Genomic DNA, 21,938 nt, shown 5'->3' with positions numbered 1-21,938 from the left:
CGCGATACCGAGGCAAAAATAAATTAGATTCTAAACTAACAATCTATGGCGAATTCTAAACTAATAACTAATTCATATAATTAAACTGTGAATTAAACCGTAAGCTAAATTAAATAATCTAAACTAAATATTAGATAACAACAAAAACAGAATTGAAATTTAAAAAATGAAAATTTAAACATATAGATATCATTAATATTTACTATAAAAATCTCTAGGTAGTAAAATCAAGGAGTTAGAAAAATACCTAGAATTGAAGTTTTTCCTCCTTTTCGATGTGGACTAAAGGCGCTTTTTCTCGAAAGTTGAGCAAGATTCTAGTTCTATGACTAGAATATACCTTAAAACTTGTGTTTTATTGGTAACTGATTGAAAATAGGTGGTAGGACCTTGGGGTTTCGCTTTAATGGTTGAAGTTTTTTTTAAAAGAAAAGAAGGGGGGAACCATTTCTGGAAGACAACCCAAAAGCATAGCTTAGTGGTCAAGGGGGTTCAAAATCTTTATAAGGTCATTGGTTCAATCCCCATTAGCTACAATCCATCTGACAAAGTGGGTTGCTCTGATGGTAAGCACCCTCCACTTCCAACCAAGAGGTTGTGAGTTCGAGTCACCCCAAGAGCAAGGTGGAGAGTTTTTGGAGGGAAGGATGCCGAGGGTCTATTGGAAACAGCCTCTCTATCCCAGGGTAGGGGTAAGGTCTGCATACACACTACCCTCCCCAGATCCCACTAGTAAAATTATACTGGGTTGTTGTTGTAGTATCAAGGAAGGAGAGAGGGGACAGGGGGAGTGAGTTTATAACATGCGCTATACGCCTTTGGACTCGGCTAGCGATCGTTAGGTAGTCCATTAGTCTATAGCCATGCGCTATAGGTACTTGCATTTTTTTATTTTTTTATTTTTGCACAGTAGTTTTGTTCTTTGAGTCTAATTATGCCTTTCTTTGGTTCCCGACTCCCTGGTAGCCAACCTGCATTTGCAGAAAGGCATTTGCCCTTTTTTCCTGGAACTTTATTTTGGTCACTCTCCTAGGGTTATTTATGGGTTTGGGGCCACCGGTAAAAAAAAATGCACAGCAATCTTGTACAAAGATAATAGCTTCTGATTTGACGTAGTTGTTGCATTTGAAAAATGATCTTACCATGAATTCAGAATGTTACAGAGGTTTAGCTTCAGGGCACTGCTCAGGAACGTTATAGAGAACAGCTTCAGGGCACTGCCCTGAAAGCTGGTAAAATTTAGCCTGCAACAGCTAATAGCGTTTTGTTTCAAATGCAGTTTTGTCTTCTCATTACATTTAGAGCAAGAGCACAACAGAGGTAACCATAAACTTGAGTTTCTTATAGAAGTACCAAGGCTGGAAAAAATAGAATAGTCAAACTTGTGAAGGCACAGTTAGTACAGCTTAGTCTAGCTTAATGATAAATATCCCATATTCATGCTACATGCCATAACCAAACAAAGCTTAAGAACACTTGGTTGGTTACATGCTTAATTCATCATCTGTAATGAATGAACCATTCCGACTTATGTTTCACATTACTTAAGAAAAAGAGAGAACTAACATAATTCCCCCAAAAAGATTAAACCAGCAAAACTGGATAAATGAGCACGGCAGTAAATGTGCACTAAACTCTGATTCCAGCCCTAATGCTTCAAAGACATGCATATACATAAATGTAAACACATAGAGGCTCAACTGATGTAGAAAAACCAAATGCATCAAAAGAACCATTCTTGAAGAATAGATAACTGAAATCATATCTTCTAAAGGGTGAAAAATGATTCTTCAATCCAGATCCAGCAACCACCAAAACACATGCCATAAGTTTCATTCATGGCAAAATAAATACCTTTTTTCATCCTTCCCTTTTTCCTTCCAAAATGTGCCCTTTTTCTTTAAAAAAGAAAAAGCTTCCTTGCTTTCTTGCTTCTCGCTTCACCAACTGAAGTGAGTGCTTCACTAAAGCTGTCTCACCTCAGATCTCTGAAGCCTAACAGAGGTTGCCTCGCCTCAGTTCAAGCTTAAAGCGATGAAGCGCACGCTTTTTACAACACTGCAGAAGCAGACACTTTGCGTGCACAACACATCTGTCCCTACTGGAATGGTCCCATCTACTTCTCCTTGAAGATGCGAAAAAACTTCATCCAAGAACCAATAGTCATGTCTACTGCTCCTCGTCCACGGGTGAAAATATCTAGGATAATAACTAGATCTAAGATGCAACCAAGGCTGAGCAGTTTGTAGGAACCACTGAAAGGATCCATTATCCCTTTCTTATTTATCTATGGAGGGTTTAAGCTCAATGCTACGCAAAGCTATGTCTCTACAGTGGATCAAAGGCTTCAGACCAGGTACATTGGAGAACATTGAAGTAGAAGTCTCTCACCTTCTCTATGCAGATGATACTCTTTTATGTAGTGCAGAAGAATCACAATTAAGATACCCGAGGGCTATCTTAGTACTTTTTGAAGCAGTTTCGGGTCTAAAGATAAATTTGGGAAAGAGCTCCATGTATGCTATCAATGATGTCCAGGATATCGAGAGGCTAGGAGAAGTCTTGGTTTGTCAAATTGGTGAGCTTCCTACTGATTATCTGGGTATGCCTTTAGGTGCGAGATACAAATCAGAACAGATATGGCAAAAAATTGATAGGTGCGAAATGAGATTAGCCATGTAGAAAAGTCAGTATCTTTCATTGGGAGGTGGGGTTATTCTCATTAATAGTGTTCTTGACTCTCTCCCCACTTATCTTATGTCTTTATTTCCGATGCCTATGAGTGTAAAAAAGAAACTAGACAGGATTAGAAGGGACTTTTTATGGGAGGATAACAAGGATAGGAGGTCGTTTCATTTGGTGAAGTGGGACAAGGTTTTGCTGGAGAATAGTACGCGGCATTAGGAACTTTAAATCACACAATGATAGTTTGCTTTTGAAGTGGCTGTGGAGATATGGAAAATAAACAAGATGCTCTTGGAGAAGGGTAATTTCTAGCAAATATGGCCCTTGGCACACAGGCCCTGTCCTATCCTCTCATGAGGTAATCCTCTGGAAACACATCAGTTGCTCCTGGTCCACTTTTAAAGCTAATACAAAGATCCAGCTTGGAAATGGTATGGAAACTCGTTTCTGGCAGGACGCTTGGGTTGGTATACTCCACTTATGACTAAATACATGATCTCTATAACCTCACTGATACAGCTGATAATCTTGTCTCTCAGTGCTGGAGTGGTAACTCTTAGTCCATTTCATTTAGAAGAGATTGTTTTGACTGGGTAATCCCGAGAATTGCTCTCCTATTGAAAGATTTAGAGATGGACTCCACTAGATTTTTTGCTGTTGTTCTCAAAAAAACAAAAGGATCAAATCCGAAATAGAATTGAGGTAATAATTATTATGGCAGTGAAATGAGGGGGAGTGGGAGTGTCATTGTTTGAAAAGTGCAGGAGTTGCAGAGAGTAAGGTCAAGAGCTCGATATAGAAACAAAGGAGGCCATTGACAACTTCTTTGAATCCAATTTCTGCAGATTCATATTCACCATGAAACTGTTTGATAGAAGGAAGGATATTATTGTTTCCGAGATGAGCCTTGCTTGTAACAAGCAGTTTGACATTGAACAACCGAAATTGGAGATGGCGATGCCTAAGTTGCGAATGTGATGCAGATTATGATTTCTGAGATGATTGAGCACCAGGTCTTTGAGACACACCTGCATCTGTAGAGATACTTTATTTCGATGAATTAATCTGTAAAGATACTTCAAAGGCAGCCATCAATCATGGCTCCAGGTCATACCATTTCACCATCATTCACATGCCATTGATTAATTTAAATAAAGAACTAGAAGTTTATCCCCAGAACATGGAAGAAGTCTAGATAAGTGAGCATGACCACCTTGGTTAATTTATAAATAAATGTGCACTAAACTCTGATTCCTTCACAAAGGCTTCAAAGGAATGCATATAATAAATAAATATACAGGCTCAACTGATGTCAAAAACTAAATGCACAAAATGAATCTTTTTTGAGGAATAGATAACTTGGTAAGGGCGAACTATGATTCGTTCATCCGGATCAAACAACTCCCAAAAACACATAGCATAAGTTCTGTTTATGGAAAAATAAATACGATCCACTAGAAATAAAGCATAGACATAAATAACTAAAACATATTACTCCTACTAAATAGACTCACTTGTGGTTTCATACTCATGTTCTTCGAACAATTTTTTTCTTATGGTTACCCCCTCTATAGTAATTAATTCTGCAAACGTTTCTCTTTGTCTCCTAATTTTCTCCAAATATAGGAGAGCAGATATTGGGCATTTGCGCAATAAAGCTTCAAGGGAATGACTGTTGTTGTCTAATTCGACACAAGATATCTGAAAAGAGGATTTTTCACCAGCGGCAATCATAAAAGGTGGAAACTTGCCAACCACAAACCTCTGAAACTCTCTAGCGGAGTAATCATAAGAATAAATAGGGGTGAAATTAGAATCATCATAATCATTAGCTTTAGGATTAGCCAGCAATATCTCACCTGTTGGAAGGTTACCAACAGTGCACCAGCTCTCTCTATTACACCTTACCATTTCTCCAGGTAAGGTGATGGAATGTTTGAGCCAGCAACGCGAGCCATTCAATTCCCAGAGATTCAATTTCCTTAGCTTCCTTGAATGGGTAACTGCATCCGCCGTGACATTCCCCAGGCATCCCACCGCCAAACTTCCCCTGAAGTTCACTATCCTGGCTGTCAATAAATCTGTAAGATGTTTAGGGAGGGAGATATCATAGAAATGATGTACTGTAAGGTTAAATGCCAGTATTTTCCGGGTATTGTCCTTGGATTTAACCAACCAATACAGAAACTGGTTAATGCAAACACTTGGTGTGAACAACACATCTATCACTGGTAGAAAATCAACAGGGCACATCTTTATCCAAGAACCGATAGTGATGTCCTCGTCGTCGTTCACTCCTCCTAGGGTAAGAATCTCTCGGTAAATAACAACATCATGATCGCGAAGGCAACCAAGGCTAAGCAGCTTGTAGGAGCCACTCAACGGATCAAATCCTAAATAGAATTGACTTTTATGTGTCCAGCGGTAAAACTTTGGGAGCGGGAGCTTCCTTGTTTCAAAAGTGTAGTAATTGCAGAGAGTAAGATCACCAGCTGGGGCTGGAGTGTAGAAACAAAAGAGGCCATTGATTACTTCTGTGAATCCAATTTCTGCAGATTCATACTCACCACCACCCAACTGCTGCCTGATAAAATGAGGAGGAGGGATATTAAGACCGATCCTCGATTGGAAGAAGGAGCTCGAAGTTGAACAACCGAAATTGGAGATGACGATGCCTAAGTTGCGAACGCAATGCAGTTTTTTTATTTCAGAGATGATTGAGCACCAGGTCTTTGAGACACACTTGCATCTGCAGAGACACTTCAATGGCAGCCGCAACAGAACCTCCATTACAACGGCTTCAGGTAACTCCATTTCAACAGAATACGATTTGCTTTCGACGTCGCCGTCCCTTACTCTCTCTCTCTCTCTCTCTCTTCCCTTTAAGGACTTCTTTGTTTTTTTTTTTGTTACAACTAGGGTTTTCTTTGCAGAATGTACAGGGAAAGGATCCCCTCCAGTGAAATTCTGTCCGTCAATAGCATTGCTAATTCTTGCCATGTTTTTACCCACGTTTTCTATGGTTGAGATTCAATCTTGTAATATACAATTTAAAATGATAAGACAACTTTGAGGAAAAATTATGAAAAGAAGATAATGCTAACGAATGTTTCACCAAGTTTATAAAATGTGCTTATTTTTAGAAATGCTATTTAAAAAATTACCTTCGGTAATAATGGATTTGTGTTTGGTTACTTAATTTAAAAAATACTTTTGAGCAGTAATTAATGTTTGGCCAAACTTTTGAAAACTGATTCTAAGTGTACTTTTCTCAAAAGTGATTCTCAAAAAATTGCTTTTGGAGAAAAGCTACATTTTTCTGCTTCTAAAAAACTGCTTTTGTTTCTCCTCAAAAGTATCCTTCTAAAATCTTGGCCAAACACCTCAATTTTTGGCCAAAAATACTTTTGACCCAAAAAAAAAAAGCTTGGCCAAACGGACTATAGAGCTTTAATCCACAAAAAAAAAGGTTTAGAGCTTTAAACAATCCAGAATTCATTCATGTCTTTGGGAAAAGGAATTTAACAAATAACAAGACAAGTATGAGTTTCTTTATCTTGACACAAGAGGTCTTGGATAATGAGATTCATACGAGGTTGTTTAAATGCTATAATATGTTTGAAAAGAATATTAGCTAAAAAATCAATTAAAAATAAAACTAAAATATATTACACTAAATTTTATTTTGAAATATTTGTGCTCTTTGACTGCAGAAAAAGTTTACCTGCCATACATAAATAATTTTTTTGTATGTTAATAGATGAATATGTACATTAAAATGTAAAAATTAGGTGTGTCAATTTGAGCCCAAACATATTCAACCCGCTCAACCTACCCAGAATATAACGGGTTGGGCAAGTAATAAATTGTTGATGGGTCACGCTCTGAGCTATGCCCAATTCAACCCGTGCTTGCTGATGGGTCAGTTTGGGCTACTATTAGTGGACCCATTGTAAATTCTTTTTTACAGGAAACAATATTAGTATCACAACAACAATCATAGGATAAATAGAAACACCATAAAATTCAGAAGAAAGATGCAAAGCAAAAAAGAGTAAGGTCTGCGTACACACTACCCTCCCCAGACCCCATTAGTGAGATTTTACTGGGTTGTTGTTGTTGTTGTTGTTTGTTGTTATTGTAAACTCTTTTTCATATATCCCCTACAGTTTCTAAATTCCATTCCCTCTTGTAGGTTGTAGACTCTTGACCATCTCCTGAAAGTAGTACTTTATTAAGATTTTCACCATTTTCTGATCATTGTTTTTTTGACAATTCGTTAAAATTTCTTTCCACTCCATCATAGATAAACAAGAAGACAAAATCATTTTATCTACAACAATGTGGCTTATTGTTACTGTAAATTTAATATTAATTATTTTAAGTAAAACTTTTGATTTTTATAAACTATCGGAGATCAAAAAAATATTAGCTTTAAATTAAAATATTAATATAAGTATTAATTTTATTTCATATTTAGTAATCTTTGAAAAAAAACAAGGAAATATTTAGAGTTCCTTCAGTAAATTACGTAAAGGAAAGTGGCAAAATGATACAAGCCTACTAACACCTGAGGTTTTTTATGTTTTATTACTAATGAGCAGTTTGGTATTATTAAAAAAATAAATTTGGGTTAATTTGGGCGGGTTGGGCTAGACACATTATTTAGCCCATGAAATTTTTGGGATGGGTTGGATTATTACCCAACTATTAGTTTAACCCATTTTGACCCGTTTTATCCCTACCTAAAAAATAAAAGATCAAATTCCTCCCGTAATTGTCTTTAAAAGGCTCCGAGTTTTGGAAGCCAACTAGCACGCTTCAGCTGCACTTCACTGCCTAGAATGCTGGACTTCAAATCTTTTGGACGCCATGTGTATGCGACGCACTAAAGGAGGCGACAATCACTCGTATGTTTCTTCTGTTCCTTTCATTCTATGTTAATTTAATGCATTGGCTTACTTTCCTTTTCCCAACCAAATAGTCAGATCTAATTGGGTAATATTTTGATTTACTAATTTCAACAAGTTCCACCAACTTATCATTGAGAAAATGATTATCCACTTATTCCATAAAGTTCCAAACTTTCATTCTTTGTAATGTAGTACTCACTCCATTTCAATTTACGTGAACCCATTTGATTGGGCACGAAATTTAAAAAAGATAGAAGACTTTTGAATTTGTAGTGTAGAATGAGACACATATATTTTGTGTGGCTATAAATCATTATATAAAGGTTAATTGTTTCTAAATAAGAAAATAGGTCATTATTTTTGGCACGGATTAAAAAAAAAATAGATTCACGTAAATTGAAAGGGAAAGGGATGAATATGATATTTTCCCAGTGTACTTGATAACATGGTTTAGTCAACGAAAGTTCATTATTTCCATTCCCTTTTCGTTTCTTATTAAATTTCTATTGAGCCCATACTCAATTTATTTGTTAAAGTAATTATCCTCGAGCATTTTAGTAACTTTGTACCATTAAGTAATCATATGTGGCTCGGGTTTAATCAAATTACATCCTTAAATTCAAAATTAATTCGAGTTAATTATAAAAATTCATATGGCCTTACAATAAGTGACTTAACTTTTCAAAGATTCACCAACGGTAAAATCTAGCCAAGAGAATACAACAAGAGATGCAAAAATTTCAATAATGCATTGTGAAAAGATTCCGACTTTCCCATGTAAATCATGTATCTTATCATTCAAATAATAGGAGGAAATTCAAACTCCGGGCAGTTACCTCACGTGGATTATATTAAGCAAAGATCTTTGGCAGAATTAGAAAAATCCCAAATTTGATGCAAGACTCAAGGAACAATATAATCCATCACTGCAGGGGCACACACCGAAAGAATTGAGCCATTCACTTCAAAGGCAGACAACGCAAGATAGAAAGAAAGTTCAGTAGTTTAAAAATCTAAAAATGTTCCCGTCCTGTGCTACTAACAATCTGTTTGATTTGTTTCCTTGTTGGTAATGTAAATAGCTCATATAGCATAGTACACAAATGAATTGAAAAAGGCAATTTACTGTCTTTGAAAGCCAAATGCACTACAGGTTATATATCCCAGCTAAACCACACTGCCATTTCAAATTCCTTTCCAACTCGTGTAAAAATAAATGCTCTTGTCAATATGTTTTTTTTCACAAAGAATACAACATCTAAACCATCCTATGCATCGAGACGACGAAAGGCAAATCTTCTCAAATTAAAGCTTGTTTAAAGATAGAACATTTTCCTACAGGTGCACGAGCACCCATCCAACCATAGCAAAATGACCAGGTCTAAAAAGCCATGCGACCTGCAAGTCTGCTTTCTGATATTCTTCTGTCTATTGAAGTCATCTGAAAGAAGGAACCACCGACAGGAAATTTTAGGATAGAAACTCAAAGGTTATCAGCACGATGTATGAGTCAAAAAATATAGCCTGCTTTTTCTGAACTTGACAAAAGAATCTGACCTGGGCCAATTTGTTTGATTTGTTTCCTTGTTGGTAATGTAAATAGCTCATAGAGCAGAAAACAAATGCACATTTTAAAATCTGGATCAAGAAATAAGTGAAATGACATGAATTAGAAAACAGTCATTGAAACAAAGTAAATCTAATCAACACTGAAATCTCTAACAACTTGTTGGATGGTTGTTACATGTTGTATTATATTGTATTGTTACTTTAAATACAATATTTATTTTGATTATTACTTATCTTTTGTTGTATTGTATCGTTAAATTCATCGTTACGTAACAACGAAAAGTGTCACTTTATGGAACGACGAATTTGGTGTGGTTGTATCGTTACCTTATTTTTTTTCTCTCATCTTGCCCTTATTATTAAGATCCTATATATGTTATCTGATGAGGCCAATGTGTATTGGAATTTTCTGCTCATACTCTGTCAAATTCTAGTATAGTTTAAGATATCGTCCCACAAAGACTAGATAATCTATGCTATAAACTTGTAATATTTTAACTATTATTTGAGAGAATCAAATTGATGAAATAAAGAGTTGGGAATCATTGAATTCACTTGATAATATTACTATAATAAAATCTCAATTTCTACATTTATTTCTTTAAAAAATAATCGCTTATTTCTAATACAATTATATTTTGCTCACTAAGAAATAACCAATTAATAACACTCCATGAGAATTATGTTAATTAATCAACTTAAGATTAGTGACATTTAAACCGAAATATTTTTCTTGCTTGAATTGTGCTAAAAGAAAGTAAAAATTTCGTGAGAATATTTTTACTAAGGATAAATAACCTTGCCTACAACAATTTCTCCATGAGAATTAAAACTGGGGCAAGCAAGATTACTGATTTGAAATAATAGTTTACTGAAAAATTACTTTCACTCTACTATTTCATTCATCAGCTATTATATATTAATTTTGCTCCGCGAAAATTTAAAAATTAAGATATGAATAATTTAGAGATAAATATATAGACGTGATAATAGAGTAATTAAAAACCATCATTTCAGCACAATATGAAATGTAAATAAAAAGTTTCAAGCCAAAAATATATAAAAGCTGAGATAGTATTATAAAATATATCAAACTTTATCAACTATCCCAACGAAAAGAGATTACTCCATTATGGAGTAAGAAAAGCTAAAAAAGATATTTAGAAGATTAGAAATATTTAAAAGACTAAGGACATACTTATACTACAAAGAAAGAAGACTAAGACTAGTTCTTATCTTACAAAGATTGGATATCTATACAAAGAGAGCTTGCTATTTATAGGAAAAGATTAGTAGTTTTTGTCATGTTCCACTTTTGCGAATGTAAAATCCATGTATGCAAAGTGACCTTTGTGTATGTAGATTCCATATATGCAACTATGACACTGGTGCTTCACTCTTGACTTCATGAGTTAGTCTTGCAAATGTATGTTTCATGTATGCAAAGTGACCTTTATGTACATAGATTTCATATACGCAACTATGGCACTTATGCTTCACTCTTGACTTCATGAGTTAATCTTGCAAATGTAGGTTCCATGTATGCAAATGTGACCTTTGCAAATATAGATTCCACACATGCATCTATGACCCTTTTGTTTCCATTCTTGACTTCATGAGTTAGACTTGCAAATGTAGATTCCATGTATGCAAATGTGACATTTGCGTATATAGATTTTAAATATGCATCTATGACTCTTTTGCTTTCATTCTTGACTTCATGGGTTAGACTTGCAAATGTAGGTTGCATGTATGCGAATGTGACCTTGCGTATATAGATTCCACATATGCAACTATGCTCCTTTTCATCTCTAATTATCTCTTTCCATAAGCCCATATGTATATTCCACATTTGAGAATATGAAGATTCTCTTGTCTTTTAGCCTCTTTTCTTCTTTTTCATAATTTCTTCTTCCTACAAGATTTGTTAGAAAATGTGCGAGGATAGGATATCATTATTCATATTTTATTTTTAAAACTTATTTTTTACATATGAAATTACATGAATAATTTATATCCATCATTATCCTTACCCTACCTTTTTATATAATAATTCTACCTTGTATCTTATTTTTTCTTTATAATATTGCAAGTTTATTCTTTATATTGTTAGTGCATAACATCATGAAACGGTGACAAATAATACATCTATCCAAACATTGTATAAATCAAAATGATATGGTACAATACAATATAATATTATACGATACATTATGAAACGATACATAATAACCATCCAAACAAGCTGTAAGGGAGAAAAAACACATCAAGCAACATGAGTGTTCCAAAGTCTACACAAAAGTTTTGAGTAAATATTCTTATAATTACAAACTGTTATTTTCATTGACTTCAAATTCAAAGTGGGTTCACTTTTAAGTGCAAATACGAAAATCTAGTACAGTAGTGTTTTCTAAATAAGAAAATATAACGGTTGAAGTAGGATTTACTTTTCGAGTTAACTAGTGTTAGAATCCGGGCAATGCACTCTAATATAATTATTATTTAATAAATATTAATTATTTGCTTTGTTATTTAATGTAGTGTATATAAATATAACAATATTTATACAAAATCAAGGGATACATATCATATAATAATCAAATAAATTATTTGTTTATTATTTATTCTTTATTAAATTAGCAAGTACTTACTATACATTTACTAATGTGATTTTTTATTAACTTGTATTGGCTTAATATTTTGATACTATTTCTCTTTTAATATAACATAAGTATATGTTTTGCTTATTCTAGATTTTTGTTTTAAATTTATGTTATGCTGTTCATAATTCTTCAATTGTCTAAATTTATTAATAATTTTCTTGAGTGTTATTTATTTATATTTTATTTATTAATTAATTTAAAATAAAAATATCATAAAATTATCTTTATCCCCCTCTTTTTGTACATTTTTCTCTACTGTAATATTTGATTAGTTTTCTCATTTTGCATTTTACTGAAAATTTAAATATTATAATATTTTTTTACTAAATTATAATTTTGAATTCATCAAAAGTATAAGGAGATAAACTTTTTATTATTCTTATAAAAAACTTACTAATATTTTTAATAATTACTAATTTGGGTTTTATATATAATATACTTATATTATGTATAATATCCTAATAGTTTCTTTATATTTTTGTATTTTTTATTTTGAAATTATGAGTTCTAATAATTAACTAAAATTTTCTACATGAAATTTAATTAGTATATATATTTTTACGCTATCGCTTGAAATCTTTTTTTTATAGTATTCTTCCTTTATGACTATTTGTTTATTATGATTTTCGTTATGTGTATATGTACGACTTTTCTCGTCATAATTCTAATTATAAGTGTTATATTTTTATATTTTCTCATAAATTTATATCTTATTTTTTTTTCCTTGCTTATTAAATTGTAATATCCAATAATTAATATTATTAAATTGACATATAACTTTTTAATAAATTACCAGTTTGATATAATACAATGAGTATAATAGTTTTATCTATTATAATATTTTTAGTTACATGATCTATCCATATAGTGTGACCGTACAAATTATTATTCAAAAGCTTTCTCATCTCAAAAAATAAATTAGTCTTATAATTTTATATATCTCTACATTGAAATTATTTAATTATATTTTTTATAGTAGTTTCCTTAAAAAAATATAAATATTTAATTATTTTTAATTTAAATTCAAAAAGTGTAACTAATTATTAACTAACCTAACTAATTTTGTCCTTAAATTTGACACTTGTTGGATTTTGTTACATGATCTTATCCATATAGTATGACCATATGAATTATTACTCAAAAACTTTCTCATCTCAAAAAACAAATTAGTCTTATCATTTTATATATTTCTACATTGAAGTTATTTATATATATATATATATATATATATATATATATATATATATATATATATATATATATAATAGTTTTCTTAAGAATATATAAATATTTAATTATCTTTAATTCAAGTTCAAAAAGAGTAACTAATTATTAACTAACTTAACTAATTTTGTCCTAAAATTTGACACATGTTGAATTTTTGTTGTGGCATTTGGCATAATTATATTGATTTACTTCTCATATTTTATATAGATGGATATGTATTAAAATGAGAAAGTAAGTAATTGATAGGGATACCTTTAGTTACAAAGAAAATGAAGATTAAGTGATTGATAACTTTAACCTAGTTAAGTCAGAGAATATGACCTGACTTGTTCTGAAACCAAAATGCATTCGATTAGTCTAACATCAACGATTATTCCCTTAAAATAGTTACAAATTTCCAACACATGAAAAGTAAAAAAGTGAAAAGAGGGAAGAAAGCCTGACAAAAATATACCTTACCGATTGACCGTAAAATTATTTCCAACAAAGCAAAACTCATGTTTAAGTTTAACATTTGCGTATTGACATTATATAACTTTTCTTGACAGAAAAAAAAGGAAAGAATATTCTACAACGTTTTGAGCAAATTACACGACACAACAAACATATATATTGTATGTACGATTGGTAGCTATACTTTCAGAAATTACCATTTATAGCCAGTGGCGGAGCCAAAATTTTCATCAAAAGGTGTCAAAATATAAATAATTAGATATATCAAAAAATCAAGGGGAGTCAACGTATAGTAAATATATATAAAATAAAAAAATGTATCTAGCAATATAGTGTAATTTTCCGGCGAAGAGGTGCCGCTTGACACCCCTTGGTTCAATGTGGCTCCGCCATTGTTTATAGCTATATTTGAATTTCATAGCAAATTCACATGTAATACTTAAACAAGAGATCAATTATTTTCAATTGAAATAAAAGAATAATAAGCTCTTGTAGCTTAGTTGGTTAGAGTGTCCACTTAGTAAGCGGAGGTCTTAATTCAACTCTTACTAAGAGCATTTTATTTTTCTACCCTGGTTGTATTCCCATACTTACAAATGCTAATCATGCTCTAAACTATAGTTCTTGCTATAGTATATACTTGGGATTTGCGCAAGGTCCAAGTCCAGAGGATAATTTTCAAGAACAATGCTAACCAATTCCAAAATGAAGAGGCCTAAATATCTCCCCTGCAAACGGTATTTAAAAAAAGAATTAACCCAAACAATTATTGCTTGTCAAGGTTTTTCTATTGTATTAGTAGAGCTTATGTTATATTTGCTCTATCTATCTATTTTGTTCATTTAAGTCTATCAAATGGCATAATTTTTCTATGTTGTTTCAACAAAGTTTTCTTCGGATTTGCAACTTCAATTTCGATCAAACCAACCCAAATCGGCTCCAAATGATATCAAATTTGAAACAAAGCTTCCAAATACAAATACAAACAATCTCCAATCACCAATTTAGTCAAATAACATCAAATCAAATCAAAAAGACCCACTTTGTCTTCTTCAGCACTTTCTAAGGTCCAACAATGGAGTTTTGAGTTTTACAGTAAATCACTAAATCAATGTTTAAACTAAAAATTTAAGCATAAATTATCAACATTCAAATGATTTTAACAATAATGGATCATTAACCTTCTATTTTCCACCACCAAACAAGAATTTTAAACTTTAAATATTGAAGAACTATGGTGTTCAAGTGAAAAACGGGAATATTTTGCTAAGACCAGTTAAAAACGAGGACATTCTGGCTAGACCAATTCCGTTGGGGGACATGCCGGGCAAATTTTTGGGTGAAAGCTATGTGCAATACTGGCAATAAGTTCCTATAGAAGAGAGTCTCTGTCATTGGTGCTCTATTCCGAAGCTTATGCCTTTTCTTTTAGAAGCCATATTTCTCAGGAAATTCTAAAGCATTTGTCTTTTTTCTGTACAATATATATAAGAAGAAATTGTAGTAGATGTAGCTCATGTAAAAGGATCAAAAGGGAAGTTTGTCAGCTGGCCATGTAACCTATATACGATTTGCCAAGAACCTGTCATGACCATTATATACATTCACAAGTTATGTATCCAATCCGTAGAAAAAGCCAATAATTGGATTTTGGTAGACTTGGAAAATTACAGAGAAGAAAAAGCTAACTTGGAAAGGCCATACATGCAGGCTACAAGATGCTAAAGAAGGATTAAATGCTGAGCATCTCCAACACAAAATTAAGGGCTCTTAATATACCTTTGCTAAAACTAACTTACCCAACGGATGGACTGTTGCACAGAAATATAGGTAAAAGAATGTCTAAATCAAGCACCATTCTTTACCTTAGACTTGTAAGACAGAGGGCCAGACACAAAAGGGCAGAGAGAAGTTGTGCAGGGGACACATACATGTCCAGGTTAAACCGACATAACACCTTATAGGTGCAGAGACCATCTCCAAAAGCATATAGGTTTTCATCAATTAATCAGCAGCTGTAACTGGAGCAGTTAGGCAAGTAACATGTATATTGAAAATAAATTGAAAGCTTAGCAATTAAGACAGTACGAGTATCATCACTGTATCAAGAATCCTTCTGTACAAGTATACTAGTAAGTTGTTTGGCTACCCAGAAGTGGAGATGCATATATCCCAAATACATCTTTAGGGAGACAGCAATTCAGCCGAGGTCCATACCCTGATTTTTATTCTTCAATCAGGAACTTTAATTGCCTGTACCGCAGGAAGGTTTTAAAGAAGGTTAGTGCTTCACCATTCTCATATGGGGTGATAAAATTTTTCCCATCCGCCTGTATTTTAGCCCGAACAGTATATTTATCAACCAAAAAAAGGAAAAAGAAAAAAAGAAGCTCAAACCAGTTATTACAACCTTCAGATCTCATCTTCTGCAGCCCCACATCCTTTTCCCAATCCTCAAGTGTCAATCTACAAAATCAGGCGAATACAACATTTTCAATATTTGCTCATAAGCTTCAAGAACTTTTCAACCAGCTCTGCGAGCCTCGGCTCATCAATCTGATTAGACCAGTCCGCAATACTGTCATTGCTCACCATTGCCTCACTTGTAAATTCAAATAGTGCACCAAAAAGTTGACGACCTGTTGCAACCTCACCCAGGAGCCACGTTTCTTCTATCAATTTAAGCAGTGCACTACTAAATACTTTGTCATCTAGTAACAAACACTTGAAATATTGAAGACGCTTTGATACTGCTTCTTTCATGTCGCCCGCTCCTTCGACAACAGCACAAAACAAGGGACGAACTAGGTCTGCATTGTGTGCTCCTAGTGTCCCCGATAGTAATAGAAGTGCTATCTTATCCGCTGAGGTGATGTCGAGCTGTAGGTGAGCATGAATAACTTGATAGATCAGCCTCTCGTCATACCTAGACGACTTAATAGTACGCACCCTTAACATTTTCGTTACAGCTTTGCAGCACTCCTCTGCTGTTGCTCGTCTTTTTTCCTTGAAATTCCAGATCTTAAATACTCCATAATCTCCACTTGAATTGTACTCTTGTAATTCTGTCTTGACAGTTTTAACCGCTTCAATAACCGCATCCCCTTTGTCACCAAGTGCTTTAAGCTTTCCCAGTTCTTTATCGTCATCAATAAACACTCGCTTCGGTTCTCCATTAATGTCAGAAACTTTAAAAGGGTGCCAGGAACTACATATCAACTCCTGAAATTTAGCATGCATTTCTTTAGCCTCATCCTTGGGCTCAATACAATACAAAAAAGGCTCTTCTGGAAGATAACCAACAAGCTTTAAAGCTATCCCCTCTCTAGGTTGGTCTACAAGAAGCTGCAAGAACAAAGAACTTTAAAGTGAGGAAGCACAATGTTGGGAAGACAATAGCTGGAATATAAAATTCAGAACATTTTGGGAATTAAATGGGTGATGCCAAGCACTACCAAAGCAAATGAAGAAGGATTGGATTTACAATACTAGCAGCCTTTTTTTTTTTTTTTTGGCTTTAGTGTTCTCATAAATTTTAACCAAAGAAGTTATGCATTATGAGTTTTCTGAAATCTATCGAGATGGCAAATTAAGCAAGGAATCTTACACCAATTACAGACATGTCAGAACTCAGAACCATTTTAGGAATGCCATGTTTGACTAGAATTGTCTGCATTTTAATGGTTCTAACAGGTTGAATGGTCTAATCGAAGAAGGGGTTAAGGTGCTTACTTCCTCGAAGAGTTCTTCATACTCTTTAATTGTAGCGATCTCTTCTAGATTGGATATTGTATACTCGTTAATCTTTCTAATTTGTAACTGTTGGTACTCCAGAAGATCCTTTATCCGCTTTGCCTGTTCCAGATTTTGGCTTTTCAGTTCCTCCATTGGACAAATTTGAGACTCAGTGATCCAGATATCTGTACATAAAAGCAAAATTGAAAAGAGACTAAACTACATAAGATTATTCCACCATGTGAAATTTCAGATCTAAAGGAACAAACTAAGCTAAAGCAAAATTGAAAAGTGAAATAAGGTTCATGTCACGACTAGTGTTTTAAAAGGTGGGAGCATGAGGCGGGGCGTTTTATTTAGTACGGGCAAGACGTAGGCCCTGAGACATGTGGCGTAAAAATAGTATAATAACAAAAAAATATAGAAAATAAATTAAAAGCTCAATCAAAAATGAAAGGGATGAGAGAAGCTCATAGAAAACAAAAAACCTAGCACGCTAATAATGCACACTAAAAAACCTAGCACACTAATACAAGTACAAATAATGCAAGTGCTAGGGGTCATTTGGTAGGATGCATTAGATAAAATAATGCATGCATTAGCTTTGTGTATTAATAATACCTTGTTTGGTACACTATTTGAACCTATGCATTAGTTATGCAAGCATTAATTATACACTATATTTGGTATTATCTTATGCATAACTAATACATAGGAAACCATGGTATTAATAATGCAATGGGTTTAAATGCATGCATTAGTTTAGTAAAAGACAAATTTGCCCTTCAAAATATATGCTTGATTAAAATATGCTATTATAATGCAAGTTTGATGTAAAGTTTGATACTGAAATTGCTCCCACTATTTATATCTATACTCCGCCAATTTATTCATTGTAAATTTATAAATTTGTACTCTACTACTAAATATCGTAATGCACTTGTAATCAACTCATTTTCCTTTTATTTTTTTAATTCAAACTTTCTTTGCCTAATAATCCAATAAAGTGGGAAATTAAATTATATCCCTAGTAGATTAAGAAATACTTAGCATATTTCCTTTTTTAAAAATAAATATTTAGTTATATAGTACAATATAGGTAGACAAATCAAATAAATTTTTTTAAACCTTTTTCATATAAAAACATTCCTCAACATATGTTTCTTTCAAAAAGATAAAGTGATAGACTGGTTATGAGGGTATTTTTGTAAACAAACAATTCTTTTAGAAATTATGCAATGCTTTAATACATCAAATCAAATAATGAATAAGAAATATATCAGCATAATGCCTGCATAACTAATACCAGAATTACTAATACACCATATTCAGCATTATTCTTATGCACCCTACCAAACAACCCCTTAAAGTTATCATGACATAAAAGTCAACTACAATGTCTTAACTTTCAAACAACGGAAAATAACAATCTCTTAAAAATGGTTATTGAACTACATATTTTATCTCCCTAAAATTGAATATCATTATCTTTATCAGTACTACAATTAGACCTCTCTATAACAGCCCAATAACAACATTTCACTATAACAACCAAGTTTTCTTTGGAACCGATTTTTTATGTTATATTTTACCTCTATAACACTAATGAGGGTCAATGGTTCTTACTACGGAATTTGACATATGATTTGTATAGAAACTATTGGGCGAGCCGTGATTGTTGAGCGCTAGACATGCTTAGGGCCCACAGTCAGATGCTTGGAGCATAAGCCTCATAGAACAAAACCATACACGTGTGCCTCAGGGCGTTTGCAAGTGCCCCACTCAGGGACGAGCCCCAAGCGAGTCCCAAAATTGAGCTATGCATTTTCACTATCTAGATGCAAAGCCAAAAAAAGATCTCAACAGTAGTGTTCTATGCATTTTCACAAGTCTTCTTACATGTTACAAACAAATAACTACCAAAATAGTGTAATATCCATACTTCAATTATAAGAACCTATAACATGAAAAATTATCCCTATCAAGCTACTGAATATTTGCTCGGTAATAGAAACAAGCAATGCCGAAAAGTTGCACCCATGGAAGATACAACCGGCCTTAAGTAAGTGCAAAACAAGATTAATAAACAGTAGTCCCGATAAAAGTAAAACAACAAAAGAGGAATTACATTTCAAACAACATAGCAAAAGCAGCTATGGTATTCAAATTATCATCCCCTTTCCCTATTACCCCACAAAACATTATGTAAATCGCAACAACTTGCACTAATAATAATCAAAAGTCAACAACTATTACAAAATATAATACCAAACTGAAATAGTTTAAAAAATATCTACAAAATAAGATTATAATGAATATTTTTATGTATAAGAGAAATTATTTAAAAAAGTATGTCGATTGGTTTGGTGTTGGTTTGACCTTTTTTGGTTAATAACCAAACCTAATATTATTGGTTTTTTTTTATTTCAACGCCAACACAAACAAAACCAAACAACTAGTTGATTTTTTATTTCGGTTTGTCGGTTAGGTGTGGTTTCCCAGTTTCACTTGAGCACCTCTACCTAGGATCTTGACCTTATAACAGAAACAAATATTCCATAAGCATAAAGAAGGAACTGGTGTCTCAAGTATAGAGCATAAATGCTTACAAAAAGCAAGAAAGAATGATTTGAGTTAGCCAACCCAAGGGTACGCTAGGCTCATCATGTATTCGACACTCATTTCCTTTGAACGACAATCAAGGCAAAATGGCCAGAGACTATCTGACCTCACTCAGGAGTCAGGACACATCAAGATCATCTATGTCTAACAAGTAACGTACTTGCCTATAGGACCTCTGCCGGCTTGAGCAATGCCTTAGGCCTCGAAAAGTAACTCCATTATAGAATTCCACTACCTGCATTATATTGCCTTACCTTACTCTTTGGAGGTTTGCTTTACTATCTCTCTCGCTCCCTTCTACAATCATGGTAACATCAGGTGACTATAAGTCAACTAATGAATTGAGGCACTCAGGATATCCCTTACCATCGCCTTAGCCCAACGAGGGTCATAGCCTTGCTACTGTAATTGAGGTAGACCAAACATTCTACTCAAACCATCATGATTGATGTCTTCCCTAGTCCTTCAAACTTAATTCCTGCTTGTTGTCAAGGAGGTTCCGCTCCATAAGAGCTCCAATAACCTCCTCTTAGATACGTAGAGGTAAAATTAGTCTCACTTGCATCAGAGAGTTATACCCTATCTATGTCACTTTATTCAACTTGTAAACAGTTATCTTAACTCATCTCATACGAGAGCACTCAAGGGTCTAAGTACCTCGTTTAGGACTTTTTCTGGTTTTCTTGGTCTCGACCCCCCAAAACCATAGGCGGCCTCAGATCTTAAACTTTAACAACAAGACATTGACACTACCACCGTCTATAAAAGCTCATGTTTTAGGTCCCTTTTTGATTGGTAATGAAAGATTACCACTAGTAAAGAAGGTTGAAAACAGAGACTCCAACAATCCATTTATTTGAAACAGCAATTACCACTATTAGTGTAAAACATTAGGAGTACAATAAATTGATATCATTGTTTTAAACTTTTAATCCAAACAGTAATATAACCCAAGATTAGAGTATTATTTGAAACAACAATTCCTCTACGGACGTCTGAACAGAGAAGAAACTACACGTTTATAAAGTCTCAACAACTAGAATATTTTACTACTTACTAGTACCACATTGTAGCACTTCCCCGGGGTTCTCGTATTATCTGCATTTCTTCATATATATTTTTCAACGATACCTTGTAGTATGTGTTGTGTTCATTACGATCCTATATCTCGTACATGAGTGTAAGAAGAAACCCCGTTCTTGGAATTACAAAAGCCCTAAACCCTAAAACAGATAATCTTGAAAAATTTAGAAAGGTGAAACAAAACATAGAGAAATGTAAACGATATGGATGATGAGAATTCAATAATTCTATTCACCTGCAGACGATATAGAGGATGAGAACAGATCAATTCACTGCAGACGATCGACGATATGGAGGGTGTGAAGTGGTGAACCTTGGAGGGAAAGTGTTACCAATTGAAATGATCACTGTACTTTAGGACGAATGAGAGGGACTTAACGGTGGCAGTTCGATTGATTTTTTATTTAGTAAAAATGATACTTTATAGCCGCTATAAAATAATAATCGAAAAAATATATAATATTTATATATTTTATATATATATATATATATATATATATATATTATGTATATTATATACAAAAATTATACAAATTTTATATAATTTTTCCGCTACCAGATGTAAATAGTTTCTAGCACGGGCTAAAAGTGATAATACACTTTTATTTACACTAACGACATGTTTGTCCATATATTTTTTCTTTTCTTTTTTTCGATTTTTTTTTCAAAAACGTATTTGTCCATGAAATTTTGCAAGTTTTTAGAAATTTTTCGATAAAAGAGTTTTTCAAAAACAAAGAAATTTTTGTTTTCCCGCTCATAAAATTGCAACATTTTTTCAAGTGAAATACATATCCAAACATAATTTAAAATTTCAAATATTATTTTTCAACCTAACTCCAAATACTACTTTTTTTCAAAAATTATAATTAACGCTTACTTAACCTATATACTTTCAAGTACATATATTAAGTTAATTACATACTACTCCTAGTCGTATTTACTATTTACCAATAAGGATTGTGGCGGAGTTGTACTACTAATAAAA

The 21,938-nt window shown here is 33.2% G+C and overlaps 1 protein-coding gene across 4 annotated transcripts; it reads right to left on the bottom strand.

The window, feature by feature from the left end:
• Positions 1–15,540: 15,540 nt before the first annotated feature.
• Positions 15,541–21,323, bottom strand: LOC107798437 (uncharacterized). Of its 4 annotated transcripts, XR_001650890.2 has the most exons (5): positions 21,186–21,323; positions 20,925–21,090; positions 17,243–17,430; positions 15,921–16,855; positions 15,541–15,763 (listed from the first exon to the last, which is right to left on the bottom strand). XR_001650890.2 is itself a non-coding variant. In XM_016621427.2 (4 exons), exons 3-4 carry the CDS (start codon positions 17,396–17,398, stop codon positions 16,004–16,006), a joined length of 1,008 nt encoding a protein of 335 aa, XP_016476913.1. In that variant the 5' UTR covers positions 17,399–17,430; positions 20,925–21,090; positions 21,186–21,323; the 3' UTR covers positions 15,541–16,003. The 4 variants fall into 4 exon arrangements, 3 of the variants coding, with proteins under 3 accessions (XP_016476913.1, XP_075090548.1, XP_016476914.1); XM_016621427.2 differs by having other exon boundaries at positions 15,541–16,855; XM_075234447.1 differs by having other exon boundaries at positions 15,541–16,855; positions 20,999–21,090.
• Between the last annotated feature and the right edge of the window lie 615 nt (positions 21,324–21,938).

This window comes from Nicotiana tabacum, chromosome 17 (assembly GCF_000715075.1).
Source record: "Nicotiana tabacum cultivar K326 chromosome 17, ASM71507v2, whole genome shotgun sequence".
Taxonomy (NCBI): Eukaryota; Viridiplantae; Streptophyta; class Magnoliopsida; order Solanales; family Solanaceae; genus Nicotiana; species Nicotiana tabacum.
The sequence above is the reverse complement of the archived record's forward strand: the minus strand, read 5'-3'. Positions and strand labels throughout refer to the sequence as shown.

Coding starts and splice junctions, on each gene's coding strand:
- LOC107798437 (XM_016621427.2), bottom strand. CDS start 17,398: ATGGAGGAACTGAAAAGCCAAAATCTGGAACAGGCAAAGCGGATAAAG. Junction 16,856..17,242: donor ATGAAGAACTCTTCGAGGAA/GTAAGCACCTTA, acceptor TTGTTCTTGCAG/CTTCTTGTAGACCAACCTAG.